Source organism: Azolla caroliniana, unplaced genomic scaffold, assembly GCF_043228905.1.
Source record: "Azolla caroliniana isolate FFs.n. ecotype wild unplaced genomic scaffold, voAzoCaro1.0.p SCAF_4, whole genome shotgun sequence".
Lineage (NCBI taxonomy): Eukaryota > Viridiplantae > Streptophyta > Polypodiopsida > Salviniales > Salviniaceae > Azolla > Azolla caroliniana.
The window spans coordinates 25,830,316-25,847,064 of NW_028230439.1; the positions used below are offsets into that span (position 1 = coordinate 25,830,316).

General features: G+C 36.5%; 2 protein-coding genes across 2 annotated transcripts; one reads left to right on the forward strand and one right to left on the reverse strand.

The window, feature by feature from the left end:
• The first annotated feature begins 3,245 nt into the window (after positions 1-3,245).
• On the forward strand, positions 3,246-11,767 carry LOC147865683 (7-dehydrocholesterol reductase-like). The gene is made up of 13 exons (XM_087318550.1): positions 3,246-3,421; positions 5,450-5,675; positions 5,759-5,814; positions 5,918-6,020; positions 6,123-6,188; positions 6,364-6,477; positions 9,331-9,457; positions 9,768-9,868; positions 10,015-10,140; positions 11,036-11,100; positions 11,173-11,254; positions 11,345-11,427; positions 11,513-11,767. Exons 1-13 carry the CDS (start codon positions 3,261-3,263, stop codon positions 11,577-11,579), a joined length of 1,377 nt encoding a protein of 458 aa, XP_087174676.1. The 5' UTR covers positions 3,246-3,260; the 3' UTR covers positions 11,580-11,767.
• A 1,425-nt stretch (positions 11,768-13,192) lies between these two features.
• LOC147865684 (RNA pseudouridine synthase 2, chloroplastic-like) lies at positions 13,193-16,244 on the reverse strand. The gene is made up of 7 exons (XM_087318552.1): positions 15,878-16,244; positions 15,283-15,426; positions 14,878-15,159; positions 14,590-14,792; positions 13,839-13,917; positions 13,494-13,669; positions 13,193-13,384 (listed from the first exon to the last, which is right to left on the reverse strand). Exons 1-7 carry the CDS (start codon positions 16,178-16,180, stop codon positions 13,288-13,290), a joined length of 1,284 nt encoding a protein of 427 aa, XP_087174678.1. The 5' UTR covers positions 16,181-16,244; the 3' UTR covers positions 13,193-13,287.
• Positions 16,245-16,749: the final 505 nt, after the last annotated feature.

Here is a 16,749-nt window from a genome sequence, read left to right on the forward strand (position 1 = left end):
ATTACATCTGAAAGTTCTCACATTTAGATGAAAAAAACAAAACGTGTATAAAACCGGTGATGCTATACTCCATTTCAAAATACTAGACATCAATTTTAAAGACACATTAGCAAGATTCTTTTGATCATGTGAATTACAAAGTAGTGATTTGAGGATAATATTTTGAGACAAACCTCTAATTTTCAATCCAAGAACAACAAAAGAAAAAACTATTGAAAAGTAAAAAATTCTCATCTTGAATTTGTAACACCAAATGTTACCACATGTATAATACCAACGTAGTTGTATTTTTTGTTGATGTTAGCCCAACCATACATAATAGAAAGTCTTTGTATTTATATCAATATCAAACAAACAATATAAATGCCTAAGAACATCAAAAGGTCACAAAAACTTTGTATGATCGTAGACATTGCAATGCTATCAACATGTGGTGGTGTTGTTATACAAAGGTATGGGCGAGTTAGATGCAAATTGTAAATGGATAGTGGTTTCTCAAAGTACTTATTGAGCAAGAATGGGGTCAAGGAAGGGCGTCCACGCTCTCTTACATTCTTTGGTCTATGCATTGATAAACTGAAGAAACAATAACCATTGGTGCAAAAGAAGAGGGATTAGATGGCCTAAAACTCATGCAATAGCTGATTCTATACTAATATATGCTAAGGATGTCATATAATTGTCATATAAAGTGGATGTTGTGCAAGACTTGTTGCAAAAGACGAAGGATTAGATGGCCTAAAACTCATGCAAGAGCTGATTTTATAGTCATATATGTTAATGATGTCATATAATTCACATATAAGGTGGATGTTGTGCAACACTTGTATTTATTTATTATTTCCCAAAAAAGATAGGAAATTGGTAAATTCACAGTTTCTTCCGTATTTTCACATTTTTTTGGGGGGGATGGAATCTGGCTATCATTTGTAATCATATTTCTGAACTCAAAAAATAAATTGTGAAAATACAGAAAAAACTATGAATTTACCAATTCCCAAAAGATATTACATTAGTATTAAGAAACACCCTAAGGCTATACATAAAAGATGAACCTTTCAGTGGGCCTCCACATAAGATGGAACTATCGCATCCCGATTAGGATTTGGAATTTCATGGAAGGAGTTTTGTTTTTGGGAAAAAAGAAAGAAAGAGAAAAAAGATGTGCCTTTCAATAATGAGCCCCAACGTTGCCTTTTGATGGTCGTTTTGACCGTTTTTGGCAAATTTAATCGTATATGAAGGTTAATTTGAAAATGAAAATGTGAATCTTGACTGATATATATTTTACAAAAAACATAAAAATGAAGGTTTAAAATTTGTTAATACCGTCAAATTTTGCTAAGGTCAAAATAATAGTACATGTATTAGTAGTTACAAATTACAATTCATAGGCTATATATAGCATATAGTTTTATTTGAGAAGGGTAAATGTGTAAACATATGTTACATGATATTATAAACGAGAATAAGTGCCCGGACATATGCATAGTGTGAAAAGAAACTTAAGGCTTCTTCTATTTTCAGCCCATTCCTCTTTTGTTTATTTCTCTCTCCCTCTCTCTCTTTCCACTTGCTTCTACTTCTTTCTTGATCTCTCTCTCACTCTCTCCCTTGCTTTGATCAAGTTGTACTTCTTTCTTTATTTCTCAAGCTCTTTGCTTTAATCAAGTTGTACTTTGTTCTTTCTTTCTTTCCCATCCTCTCTCTCACACACAAGTTATAATTGATCATTGATGTCAATGCATGTCTTCAAATTTTACATGATGCAAAGGCTTGTGAAATGGAACTCTATAGGTTTGTTGACACGTTGTGTTTAAATTGTGAAGGCTATACTATGCATGAAGCTTGACGTATGTTTTGCAAAATGAAGGATTGGCAAGATAGTTTCCCTCATTTGATGAAATTATAGCACACTAGTTTGGTTATTCCATCTAGCACGGTTTCGTGTGAGAGAGGGTTCTCTAAGCAAAATCTCATCAAAGAGATGAAAAGAAATCAATTGAATATAGAACATTTTAGATGATTTAATGTAAGTCTCATTGAATGGGCCACACATTGAAGAAATACAATGGGATTGTGTATATGAAAATTGGAAAGATGCAAAGGATAGAAGGGTATATTCAATATATTGTTGAGTACGTATATTCAATGTATTTACTTTTTGAAGGGCAATTTATTTGACAAATCGTCATTTGATGGGCAAATTTTTTGGAATACCGTTCTCATGACATGCAATGTGAACCCCTTTTGAAATTCTAATTGTTAGCTTTAAAATTTTAAATAAATACTTCGGTGTAGAGTAGAACCACTCGACCTGATCAGAAATTGGGCTACAAAGTATTCCTTCATACTGGATGGCATGAAATTCCAATTGTTTGAGCTCTACCAATTGCAAATTACCTTTTATGTATTCCAAAGAACCTTTGAGATTATGCACAATCTTTGTCAAAATCGTAAAAGAAATTATTTGGGTAAGTCTTTCAATCACATTTGGGAGGACTTCAAACATTGAACCCTCAAAATATATCAAATTGTGATACTGCTAACCAATTGCCATATTTCATGTTTATCAATTTCTATTTCTGGATTGAAATGTATAAATGTGTTTTTTCATCAAAGCATCTCTTGTAGCAAGAGAGCACCTGCAACATCCTCTTGTTCATATACCATTGGTTTATTTTGTATCACTTCCCATAATATTGCTCCCATGTATACATTGCTTGATGATATACTAGTATTAACAGTGTAATGGTTATTTGCAACAACACTTGTTGTATTGGCTACCATTTTTGTGAAATCAACGAGCTACCACAAGCATCATATTTGACAGCAACACTTTGGTGTTACATGAAAAGGCCAGGCTTGGAACCTTTGATACATAAACTTATCTTCGAGCCCTTTTGAACGTATCTTAACAGGAGAAAAGAAATGAGCATCTCTCTTGTCAAAGAACTGCTGGCGTTACGTTGGGATATAAATTTTTTTTTGGGTGCAAAGTATGACTGACAAAGCGCCATCAAAGGTGAGAAGAGATGGGAAGGGGCGGCGGATGGCCGACAGTGTCATTGGATCCAAGGAAGAAGGAAGATACAGAAGACGACTGCGAGGAAATTTTAATATGTTGAGGGTACTGAATGAAATTTTCAAAACTCGAGGGTATATAATAAAAATTCCCCTGTCTGTCATGGAAGGAGGCTTCCTCTCTCTGTTTCTGCAGGAGATTAGGTCGAAGAAGTTTCGTTTTCTGAGGAGGAATCATGGGATCTGCTGCTGCTGCTACTGCTAGGAAACCTTCCACAACTGCGAGGACTACTAAAAATGCCGCCAAGGAGCATTCCGCAGAGGTCCACTCTCCTCTCCTCGCCTATGGATCCATGCTGGGACTCCTCCTCTCTTGCCCCCTCTTCGTTGTCATCCTGTAAGTTATCCATCCCAATCTCCCTCCCTACCCTAGTGGACCCCCTCCTTATCTCGCACCTCGATTTTATTATTAGTAAACAAGGATGCTGTGTTGATTCTGTGTCTGCATCCCGCATCTTTTATTCTTCCTTTGATTCGATGGCATTCCGACACAATCAGCCCCTTTTCAACTTACCTTTTGAGCAACGTTTTTGGTGAGGGTGGGGTATCCTGAGGAAAATGTCAAAAGTTTTGAGGAATATTAATTTTTTCTTTTCTGTTTGAGGAAATATAAGACGGGTGGTATAGGCAAATTGTGGAAAAGGGAGTTCCTATTTAATAATGTGGGTTTGTCCAGAGGAGGTACATTATCGCATACTTTTTAAAAAAAAGTCCTTTCTTTAGATGTGCATGAGAGGGTTCTGGGACCGTTGCTAAAGTCAAATATGTTTGGCTAAGGATTTGATTGGTAAACGTTGACCAGTAAGATGAAGAAGAAAAGTAATAAGGGTGGGTGGAATAGCCTAATTGTGGAAAAGGCAATTCCACCTCAATAATATGGTTTCATGTATGGTAGGGTAGGCATTGGTTGTCAAGAGAAGTTTCTGAAGAGAATTATCTGTTGAAAGGTGCTCTACCACTGAGCTAGAGCCCTTGCTCAGTTTTGGGATGCAATAACTATTGTATCAATACCAATCGATCCTTGTATATTCAGATAGTCAAGATCCTTTTCAGGGAGAGTTAGCGCTTTTTTGGGTGCTCTGGTCTTTTTCTCAGTGTTCCAAGCCTGAAAATACTATAATGATATGGTGAACGAGTGATCTATCCAATGCTACAGATGATGGCGGCTGTGTGAGGACCCCAATAAATCTCTTCTTCGTCTTACAAACATTCAGGTGTAAAGAGTATATCATATATATTCCTGTCAAGCGACAGAGAAAATGTTTCGAAGAGGTAGATCTGTGCTTTTTAAGAGCAAATCTGTGTCAGCATGAATAACCTTATCAAGATGCTTCTTCATTGCTTCATCTACATCTGTAAACAAAATCTTCTTTTGGGACGGGCTTGGTCAAGCACATGGAATCACCCTATCTGGTAAGAGGAAGGTTGGTGCATCAATAATCGTTCTTTTATCCCAACTTAAGTGGGAGAGCGGTTGATGGTAGTGTTTAATGCAGCAAAAGCGGCTCGTTGGGTTTGTTAAGCAGTTCTAACTATATAATCTTTATCTATCCCTGTCGAGTAGAAAAATGATTTATTCACACTAACCCAGACGATCAGTTTATCAAAAGAAAGAATTTAGCAATTCTTGCTATTAAACATTTGATGCATTCTTTCCTCTACGCACGGAACAGTCTCCTGAATGGCTCCCAAGCATAATAGGAAACGAGAAACTTCATCTCGTCTTTTATAGGAAGCTCTCACTTGCTGATGTCTATTATTTGACATGCTTCCTCACAACTTTCAGGCTCCCCTCTGGCTAGGGATATATTGTTAATGTATTTCCCATAAGGTACATCAGCCTTTGGAGATCTTCTCATATAAGGAGCAGAAGTAGGAGATCATATATGTCTTCAAATATTGGCTCTCTTTGCTTTCAGTGATGCATCTGTTTTATGTTTGCCCTCGTACATCACTCCCTGAATTGAAATCCACTCCTTGAATTGAAATCATCCACATCTTTATTATGGATCATTTTCTTGATTTCATTATTCTAAGTGTGGTAGCCATACCCATTCTCACCATATCGTGTGAAAGTGCACTTCTTGGATTTGGGATCAAGCTTATTTATGGCTTGATCATTGGAGCAACTCAACACTTTAAGATGTGATAGTTTTACACAATCTTATCTTGGATCTTAAAATGATGGGGCCTCCATTCTATAATGCTCTAGGTAACTCCAATTTATATTGAGCATAATATTCATTGTCCATAAAGTTGGGTAAATTGTCATCTTTAAGGATTTGATGTCAGCTGATTTTGGCACCACTTTCACCATCTCGATGCATCTGGATAGATAATAACAACATAGTTTGGTTGATTGCAGATGGTACACTTTGGTGCACAAAGATGGATCTTTGCTAAAGACGTGGGTTTTTTTGAGACAGAATGGTGTTCAAGGACTAATTAGCATTTGGCCTGTACCTTATTCTCCTGTGGCATGGAAGATTATAGGTGCTTATGCTGCCTTTGAAGCTGCCCTGCAACTACTTCTACCAGGAAAAGAAGTGTACGGACCAATATCACCCATGGGAAACCGTCCAGTATACAAAGTAAGACATGCAACATAAGATATTCTTTGCTTCTTAACTCTCTTTTCTTTTCCATTCATGAATGTGTAAATGACTTTATGCAGGATAATGGTTTTGCTGCTTATATCTGCACACTTGTGGTCTATGTGTTGATTTGGAGGTGTAACCATATTCCTTGAATAATATTAACTTGATTTGATCGAAGTGGAGCTTTTCATATTGTTTATTCATAATGAAACGTTTTTTGCATGTGGTTTTTTAAGACTTGGAGTGTTTAACCCCGCGCTTGTATATGATCACTTGGGAGAGATTTTCTCAGCACTCATAGTGGGAAGCATCATCTTTTGTATCCTTCTATATATCAAGGTGAGAAACACCTTTGTCTCTTCATTTACTGGATTGCAAAATAAGAGCCTGGCTTAAAGTTAAGTTTATAACCATTTGTATGCCTCTTGTTGAAATTTGTAGGGTCATATTGCACCTTCATCTACAGATTCTGGATCCGCCGGTGATCCAATCATTGACTTCTACTGGGTAATTGACTTCTGCAACCACATTAATATATTATGCTGCCATTTCCATCCATGCATCTTGATGCAACTGTGTGAAAGAATATGTCGAACTACATTATCACGGTCCATGGATCGGCCTAGCCACATTTTGTCAATCCTGAATTGCTTTTCTATCTAAAATGCTTTATGATCTGCAGGGTATGGAGCTTTATCCTCGAATTGGGAAGCACTTTGATATCAAGGTTTTTACCAATTGCAGATTCGGGATGATGGCCTGGGCTGTGTTGGCTGTCACGTATTGCTTTAAGCAGGTTCAGATAAATAAAAGATTGCTTATATATCTTATGGTTAATTGGCAAAGCTGCTCTATCTTTTGGCTGAGGTTAGACGACATATTTTTCTCATCTCTTGTTTAACGTGATCACTCGTGGGCATCAGTGCAACATTTGAATTTTGGTTAGGCGCTTGGTTGAAGAAGGCCGCAGTTCATCTCTTCTCCACAAGCCAGAATACCGATGTCAGGGTAAAATCACATTGGTTCAGTTCCTGCATGGACTTTCGCAACGCTTCCTGTTATATGTGAATAGATTATGGCCAGAGAGGGAGAGAGAGAAGAAAAGAAAGAAAGAAAGATATATTAACGTCTTCTAAGACCAAATTTAGCGCATGAGAAATGATTACAAAAATGGAATGTGTACCCAATCATTGAAAAAGAAAACATAAATAAATAGGTTTTAGCGTGGTGCAAAATTGTTATGGGTACGTTGTATAAAGGAATGGCTATGTGCTGAGACTAGTTTCATTTCCATGCAAGTCCCTTGAAAAGTAGTGGGGGTTGAAGGGTTTCGATGAGGCTGTGATCTCGATGTAGATGTTATCCGGACCATGGCTTCTAAGTGGGGTAATTTATGTAGCCTTATCTTCTTAATGCCTTTTGCACGACAAAGAGTGACTTTAAAGCCCTGCATTCATCGTTTGGTTGCTCTTTGGTTTTCTACTTCAGCGAGGGAGAGTTTGGGGGGTACAGGTGTGTCCACGTTTATCATCCCCCCCGTCCCTTAAAGAATTCAGTGGTTATGTGCTGGTGAATATTAGAAAGCTTACTCTATCTATGCCATTTAAGATACACCTACATAGTGTCATTCTGTTCGCGGTATCCAATAATTGGGAGAGGGTGGGAGAGGGTCCAAGTGTGTCTTTGTATTTTTTTCTCTTATCTCGAAGTGTGTAAAATGATACCCATCCTCTATCTCTATGTGACATAATCTAAATATCCATTCCTCTTTGGGAACTCCATTAGCATGAACATTTTCAATCTCAAGTTGTTGGGATGATACTCAATTTCAATTTGGAAATTATGGAGAGAGAGAGATTAAACGATAGTAGTGATACGGCAAGGGAAACCCTCTCAAGTGTTGTAATACGAGATGACATAACTCTACCTCATCTTTGGACAACGTCCCCATATGACATAGTTGTGAAACTTGCCAAATCAACTTCCTGTTCATCCTACCGAGTTATTGTGTTACCCCATGAAGTCCATCATACAAGAACCCATTTCTCATGGTCCAATTAAACCACATCCCCCAATACCTAAGGTAGTCAAACATGACCTTATATGATGGTGCGGGTATAGCTTTATCTTCATCAATAAAAACCCACTTAAAAGGTGACAAAATACTTCTTGTTATTGATGCCCAAATTTGTGATATAACCACCCAAATGGCTTTAGCAACAAGACATGTAATGAACGTATATTGGGTATCTTCGTCAAAGGCAACCCACCAACTATTGCATGCCAAAGAAACACCTTTGCACGAAATGGAAGATGAGACTACCACCTTGCATCTAACAAAGTATTGAAGAGAGCAAGGGTTGTATTATCATATTGTTTTAATAACAAACAAAGATTTATGGAAAAAAAAGAATTATTAATGATATAATAACGTCTTTTAAGAGGCCAAAATGGCCTGTAAGACCAAACAAGGGATTACATCTCAAGTGTTGTCTCGTCTTTGAGAACAACAAATCAAAATAAAATAAATATTACGAAGTAAATATAAAAATAAATGATATAAAAAGAGACAAAAGAATCTGGTTTCAGCACATCTGAGATTCTCAAGTTCAATATATTATAACTTTTGTCTTCGATAGATCTCTAGCACAGGTCGATACAAGTGGGCTGAGGTTGTGGTCCGTGGGGGCGGGGCCTACGTGCACAACAAATTGCTATTGTCTGATCTATTGTAACCCCATTGTTATGTCTTGGTCGGGAGCCCATTTATGTATCCATTGATTAATTTGTAGCATTTGGTCCTCATATTACATGGCCTAAGCCTTGTTTAAAGAGGCAATTGTATCTCCGTCTTATTTCATAAAAGATACTATAGTAACAAACACTGGTCTCGGATTCCACTCCTTGATCACACAGTTGGCAAATTCCTTCTTCTAGAGGTATCACATCCCCGGTGTCCTAAAACTGAGACAGGTAAAAAAGGAGCAAAAACTACGACCAAAAAATCAGTAACTGGTTCAGGGTTTGGTTCGGTTCAGTTTGGCTTAACCGGTTTAAAGTTTAGTTCGGCTTAATTGGTTTAGTGTTGCACTTGGTTGGGCTTGGTTAAAGTTTGAACTCCTCCAAACCAGTTAAGCCTTAACCAGTTTTGCTTGGACAATGCCAAACTGTTTTATACCGCAGCTTGTTCTTATTGCTTCCAGTATAAATTGTTATGAGAAAAGGTGGGTGGGAGGGGTGTGTGCAGTATGATGAAAGTTGTAAGCGCTGTCTGGAGTTCTTCAGTGTCTGTTGTATCATTCGGGTAGGTCTATCTGCATGTATTCAGATCATTATTAGGACATTTCACTGCTTCCCATGTGCTTCAATCACATATTTTGACTCATGTACATTGTTGTTTCTTGTTTATTACCAATAGATAAAACCAAGCTTCGGATGTTAGTATGCAGTCATATGAAACAAGATGAGATGTTAAGGATCTAGGTTTATTCAGTTTAAGAAATTGAGTATCTGATACTCATGTTATGCCATTGAAATCTAGAAGATTTGTTTTTTCAAGTTTACTATTACAGAGATGTGGGAATCCAATTATAATTTTGCAATACCCAAGTGATACAAAAACGTTGAGATCAACTGGTTTTGATTGTAGTATGAGGCAACAGGAACAGTGGCTGATTCATTGATCGTGAATACTGCCCTGATGTTGGTCTACATTACGAAGTTTTTCTGGTGGGAAGCAGGTTATTGGAACACGATGGATATTGCACATGATCGAGGTATATAATGCTGACTTTGAAATGATCTTCCACAAAGCAATGGACACTATCCTATTTACACTAAACTCATTCTTTGACACCTAAATTAACTTGTATTCCTTAGTAGAAATGATCATGAAATTGAAGCACATGAAAACAGATCATCAAAGACAATAACTGTACTAAGAAGATAAGATTTTTTACCCTTGGGATTGCAAACCATGCTTGAAACATTTTTCCATACACTTATGCTGGTATTCAATCTTGAGAATCCATAAGTAACAAGACGTCTTTGCCTCGGTTCTTGACAAATTTTTATTATTTGTTGCAGCTGGATTTTATATCTGCTGGGGTTGTCTAGTGTGGGTTCCATCTGTTTACACATCACCAGGGATGTACCTCGTGAACCATCCTGTCAATCTGGGTCCTCAGGTATTGACCGTCTGATATTAAGTTCATGGAATATGTACCTTCGTTACATGTTGTTCAATTGTATTCTCATTTCTCTGCCAATATATATGTTTGCAAAGACATTTTTGCTGTTAAAATTTTGTATTAACTATGTGTGTGGTTTTCAGATGGCACTCGGTATATTATTGGCAGGGCTGCTTTGTATTTACATTAACTATGATTGTGATAGACAAAGGCAACACTTCCGCGAGAAGAATGGAAAATGTATAATTTGGGGGAAGCCAGCTTCTAAGGTTTGTGAGGACAAATTGCTTCCCCATCTCTCTTTTCTGCTTCATGGAAGTCTAGGAATCCATATTAGTATTCTCTTATCCTTTCTCCAAAGCTTCAGGTATATACTGAGAAGTTATACTTATCATATATGTATAAATTTTTTGGAAGCATACTGTGCCCAGCAGTAAGGTTTCATTTAGGGAGAAGCTTGTGAAAAACTCAGCATCATGTTTGTGAGGACAAATTGCTTCCCTATCTCTCATTTCTGCTTCACGTAAGTCAAGGAATCCATATTAGTATTCTCTTATCCTTTCTCCAAAGCTTCATGTATATACTGAGAAGTTATACTTATCATATATGTATAAATTTTTTGGAAGCATACTATGCCCAGCAGTAAGGTTTCTTTTAGGGAGAAGCTGGCGAAAAACTCAGCATCATTTGCAGCATCTAAGAAGATATACGATTTAATATGCCATTGCAATAGTAAATTGAGAGCCTTTGCTGTTTTTACTGTGCATACATACCATGATGATTAAGTTCATTTTGATGCATCTCAAATGCCAAGTGTTCTATATATGCAATGTTCATGCATATGCTATGGTGGATGATGTTAATATGCTGGTATGTACTGCATCCTTAATTGATAGACTTCATATATTCTCACATGTTACATTGCTATGATGAATGAATGAACATGGACTTTAGTGATATATGGTATCATTAAATTTTAATACTCATGTGGTTTTGCATATAAAAGGTTCAAAATTTCTTAAAGGTTTGATTCTGATATAAGTTATTTGTTAGGGTTGGTTAATATCATTATACTAAAGCATTTAGTTAGAACGAAACCTGGGGATGGTTTGGATAGGCATATTCTATAGTCAGATCGCTAACACAATATGGAAAGAACTGCAGATTGAAGCAACTTATATTACAGAGACCGGAGAAACTAAATCAAGCTTGCTTTTATGTTCTGGCTGGTATATATCGCAACTTTGATGTATAATCAGAGTCTTTGCCATGTATTTTGCTAATTGAAAGTTTCTTTGCAGGTGGGGTATGTCCCGACATTTTCATTATGTGTGGGAGATACTAGCAGCTTTTTTCTGGAGTGTACCTGCATTGTTCTCTCATGTACAAATCTAACCAGATATTTGCAGACTTCGAGCTATATTTCTTGAGTTAGTTACATAAAAGCTGCTAACTTCTTTTCGTATTTAACAGTTCTTGCCTTACTTCTACGTTGTCTTTCTGACTATCCTCCTCTTCGATCGTTCAAAGAGAGATGACTATCGTTGTAAAACAAAGTAATGTTTCTTCTCTATGTTGGGAGTCCCTAGGTGCTTGTACTTTTTGCTCCTTTAACCCCACTAATTTTATAATATTCTGCAGGTATGGAAAATATTGGCTTATGTACTGTAAGAAAGTTCCATACAAAATCATTCCATGGGTATATTAGCAAACTCGTTGGTTTATCTCTAAACTTTCAATAACCAACGACAATGATTGAACTAGTCTGATGATACATTTATAACTTGCGTTCCTATGAAGGCTGGGTTTATTTGCAAGGTGCTTCATAACTTCATGTATGAGAGAACTTCTGATTTTGTTCCTTTTTAATATTGAAATTTCTTGTTTTGGTACAAATTTATTGAAATTAAAATGTGTAAAATGATGAATACTGAAACATAGATTACGAAAGTATGAATTTTCTTAGTCTGAATTTACCTTGTTCATTCCCCTTAAATTTCATGTTGACATTGTGAAACAGAATATCCAAATGTTATCATTATCAGTGATCAGCAAGTTATTTGTTTTAAGAGATCATATGCTTTCATTGGGAGTACTTAATAAATTAAGGATGATCGTTGCCTCTGGATCTATGCTGCTCCTCTATTGTTCTGCTTTGTCGTCATCCTGCAAGTGATCCCATCTCCCTCGTGGACTCCTTGCACCTTCAGTCATTAGTAAGGACGTTGTGTTGCTTCCGTCTGCCTCCTGCATCTCTGCGTATTATATTCTTCCTTTGATTTGATGGCTTCCACCATCAGCCCCTTGTCGACTTACTTTTGACAGTTCTTTGAGCACATTGTTGGTGAGCAGAGTAAAGCTAAAAAAAATTCGTGAGGAAATGCCAAAAAAATTGGGAAGACGCAATTTTATCTCTTTGGGAAAGGGTTAGACCAGATTGTGTAAATATAAAATATTCAGGAAGAAATAGTAATGGATAATATTGCGATGTAGATGCATAGTTTGGAGGTTGTCATTGGATGATGGTAGCAGTTGTTGGAAAGATGAAGAAAAGAAATAACGTTGGGGGAAATAACCCAAACGTGGAAAAGGAAATTCCAATTCAATAATGTGGTTTTGTGTTGGATACTCCAAAAAGAATATTTCCTTCAATGACAGTGGAAGACTCAACATAATTTTTTTTCGAAAAGTCATTTTCTTATATGTACACGAGGGGGGTTCTAGGAGTGTTGCGAAAGTCAAATAAAGGCATTTGTAAACTAAGAGCTGCAACAATACAATGGATAAGGTCGTCATGAAGACACTCATTAACAAGTTAGTAATATGTTTTGGAATTGCATTTACAATAAACATACTAGATCAAGCTAAACTTTTTTTATCAGCTTTACTTAATGTGCTTTGTTGGTCAAGTTTGTTAACATTGGACCTACAAATGTTTATCTTGGCCACTATTAATTGGATTTCTATAGAATAGAAATCTTGTTGACTTCTAAATGGGTAGGCTTTTATGTTGGGGCTCTACAGAGGTTGAATTCAAGGAATAAACAACACAAGTTTTGTTTTTGGGGGTTGCCATAAACAAGCATTGAGAGATGCCGAATCCATCTATTCCATTACTTTTTAATGCTTGGTTGCAAATTAAAGCACGTAAACAATGAGTTCGGAAAAAGTACTAACTCTCCTTGAAAACGATCTCAAGTAGTTGAGGTCACAAGGATGGATCAGTATTGATACAATAGTTATTGTTTCTCAAAACTGACCAAGGGCTATACAATGAATTTTCGAGAAAGGTTTATCCAATCTGATCGATCAACAACCATTTTCCAATACGCCAGAAGTACCTTCAAGTTGATGGGAGAGATCATCTGTCTGGCAAAACGTTAGCTAGATGTTACAATCATTACTTATGGAGTGCATTATTGAAGCTTTTGAAGCTTCACCCAAAGATCTTCAAAGTCAGCTGGTAATGGGCACGTGAAATGCAACTCTTTGCAACTCCGGGGATGTATGAACCTACATTGTTGACAAGTTATAATTCAGTCCATTTGTGCATCACTTATTTTACCATAAATTTTCCCATTATTTTACCATAAAATTTTAGAGTAAATTAAAGTTCAAATACCCTAAGCTGGTGGCATGCAGATATGGTCTCTGCAAATCACCCATTAGTTTTCTGATATTTCCATGATTGGATAATGAAATTTTTGGTAGGATAGAAGACAAGGCAGCTCCTTTTGTACCACCATACAGTTCATCACCAAGCAATGGATGGCCAAGATGCTGGGCATGAACTCTAATCTGAAATTTTATTGTTTCTCATCAGATCAGATACAAGAAAAAGCTTCCAAAAACAAAAATTAAGTAAAGCCTACAAAACTTCCAAAATCCCCTGAACATTCTTTGGCTTGTCAATTGTGGAAATAGACAACTTAATCAAGCCAGAATATCACCATGATATTTATATTACCTGATGAGTTCTCCCTGTTTGAAGTCTCCATTCAACCAATGCGGAGCCCCCATTCGCTAGCACTTGGATTACTTTATAGCTGCAAATTCAAAAATCCAAAAGCCTATGAAGCAATTATAATGTATCACCTTGCAAGCTTCTCAAGAACAAAAATACTTCGTGTTGTCCATTAACATTAGAAGTGAGGAAGAAAGAGGCCAAAATCAGCTTAAGAGACAATACAAAATGACCAAAATGGCCTATAGAACCAAACAAGAGATTACATCTTAGGTATTGTCTCGTCTTTGAGAACAGCAAATAAAAAAAACAATGTTACTAAGTAAACATAAAAGTAAATAAGATAAAAAGAGACTAAAGAATCTTATTATCAGTACATGTAAGATTCTCACAACAAATGAAAATAAAATAAATGTTACTGAGTAAACAACATAAATATATTGTAACTTTTGTCTTCAAAATATCTCTAGCATAGGTTGATCCATAATGGAGAGATCTCCAATGTGAGAAAGCAATCGTTATGGCAGGACATAGTGACAGGAGATAATGGCAAGAGTAAAATAAAATGTAAACCCCCCTTATAAACAAGGAGGAACTTAAGAACATGTAAACCACCAATAAAGCTAAAGATGAAAAGGAGCTTAATCTATAGAAAAAATTCCATAAGTTTGCTCCTAGAATATCTCATTACGGATAAACTATAATGTGCCAATGGTTTAGAAACGCATTCTTTCAAGTCACGACAAGGTCTTACTTGCTAATTGCAACACGCGATTTCCTGTTAGTACTGTTGTTTTTTATAACAGTCATTCGTGTTCGATTGTTGACATCTCGTCCAATGGCAGCATCAACACAACCTTCTTTATTACTCGGCACACCACATGTCAAACTCAAATAGGATCTCTTAATACTCCGGTCCTTAAACTGCTTGGAGAGATGTTCATGTGCATGTTCATCCTGAAAACCATATAGTAAAATAGAAATTTGAATAAACCAGTCACTCGAGAATGTTGGTATTGCATTTTTCCTAAGTCAAAAATACCTTGGCAATTACAAGCAATCCACTTGTGCCTTTGTCCAATCTATGCACAATTCCAGGCCTCACTGCAAGAGAAGGCCCTTCATTTATGCCAGCTAGTGGATCTGAGTCTTCGAATCCTTCAACTTCTTCATCATCACTAGCATCACTTTCATCCTGGACATTCGCAGTAGGCATTTCACCATCCGCCTGTTTCGATAAGTTCTTCATCACTGGAAGATCACAATGATGTAAAAGAGCATTAACAAGTGTGCCATTCCAATTTCCTGGCGCAGGGTGCGTTACCTGAAACTTGGCAAAAATAAATAAAATAAATCTGGAGGTTTTTGATTCATGCCCAAGCCTCATCTTTTTCTTCTTGATCAGTCAAGTACAATTTACATTTTTAAATTGAATATAGCCACTAACCATATCCGCTGGCTTGTTGACAACAATTACATAATCATCCTCGAATACAATGTCCAGTGGAATATTCTCAGGGTCAGCTTTCAAGGGAACCAATGCAGCAATTGCACATTTCACATGATCACCGGAGCGCACAGAATATGAAACCTATAACCATCATGTAGTGTCTCAGAAATGTAGAAATTAGAGCTTTAAAACAGAACATTTAAAATAAACGAAAACCAACATAAATATGAATGTCTTTATCACAACAAGATGAGCATAATGCATGTCTGTAGCTGATTAGAGAAAAATATCCCAGTAAACATAATGCATTTCTATAGCTGATTAGAGAAAAATATCCCAGTAAACATAATGCGTCTCTGTAGCTGATTAAAGAAAAATATTTCGGTAAACATAATGCATTTCTGTAGCTGATTAAAGACAAATATTCCGGTAAACATAACGCAATTCTGTAGCTGATTAAAGAAAAATAAGAGAACAAATAGAATTCCAATGGGTTCTCTTCACATAATAAAATCAACAAAATGAGCAAAAAGAAACCTAGAATGAAATGGATGTTTGAACCGCACATCAATATGAATGGCCAAATATCTACCTTATTCACTAACTGATCATTAACATAAGCCAATCCGGATCGAATACTATTTTGAACTCGAGCTCTGCTTATGTGATCGGGAAGCTGCAAAGAAAGCCATGAATCAAGCCTCATCCTGTTTCCCTGTTCCTGTACCACGCCATCAAACCCTAGCAAAGCTGGTGGTGTTGATGATGATGATGAAGACGACGAAGACGTTAACGAAGAAGAAGAGAACCGCCACAGACGGAATCGCACACCATTGCTAGGGAATCGGAGGAAAGCAGGGTTCGTAAACCCTGTTGTGAGCGTAAGCTTATTCATTGCCAATAAGGTTTTAGTTCGTAATCCCGAAATTTATTTTGCAGTAGGTTTGGTGTTAGAATCATTTGTTTCTTTGTGGCTATATGATCAATAATCAATAGGTTTAGGGATCTGACCAGTTTCTACACCACCAATGTTTGCTTGTATGAGATGAGAAAGGATATCGCTCCTTTTCCTCACCACCCCTGCTTCATTCATTCGAAAAAATTGTCCAGTCTCAGATATTAATAGTGTAAGCCATTGTCAGCCATTGTCAAACATTTTCATTCAAACAATAGCTTGCTGCCAAATATCAGTCCTTCCAACCCATTTTCAAGTCATTTTCGTAACTGACACAACTAGTTATTTTCGTTTTTTGGAAAAAAAAACTAGTCATTTTCAATTCTTGAACAATATATTGATTCTTTACAAGAGACACTAATATCTTTTCATTACATTGCTTGTGCATAAGTTCATTACAACAATAATAATGTTTTTTATCAGTCGAGAAATATAGTGTTTGCTAACATTGCTTTGTCAGTCATTTTTGCTATTTGCATCACTATCAATAATATTACATTAGCTATTGA

Coding starts and splice junctions, on each gene's coding strand:
- LOC147865683 (XM_087318550.1), top strand. CDS start 3,261: ATGGGATCTGCTGCTGCTGCTACTGCTAGGAAACCTTCCACAACTGCG. Junction 6,189..6,363: donor CAATCATTGACTTCTACTGG/GTAATTGACTTC, acceptor TATGATCTGCAG/GGTATGGAGCTTTATCCTCG. Junction 9,458..9,767: donor GGATATTGCACATGATCGAG/GTATATAATGCT, acceptor TATTTGTTGCAG/CTGGATTTTATATCTGCTGG.
- LOC147865684 (XM_087318552.1), bottom strand. CDS start 16,180: ATGAATAAGCTTACGCTCACAACAGGGTTTACGAACCCTGCTTTCCTC. Junction 15,427..15,877: donor ATGATCAGTTAGTGAATAAG/GTAGATATTTGG, acceptor TGATGGTTATAG/GTTTCATATTCTGTGCGCTC. Junction 13,385..13,493: donor CTGCATGCCACCAGCTTAGG/GTATTTGAACTT, acceptor TCAACAATGTAG/GTTCATACATCCCCGGAGTT.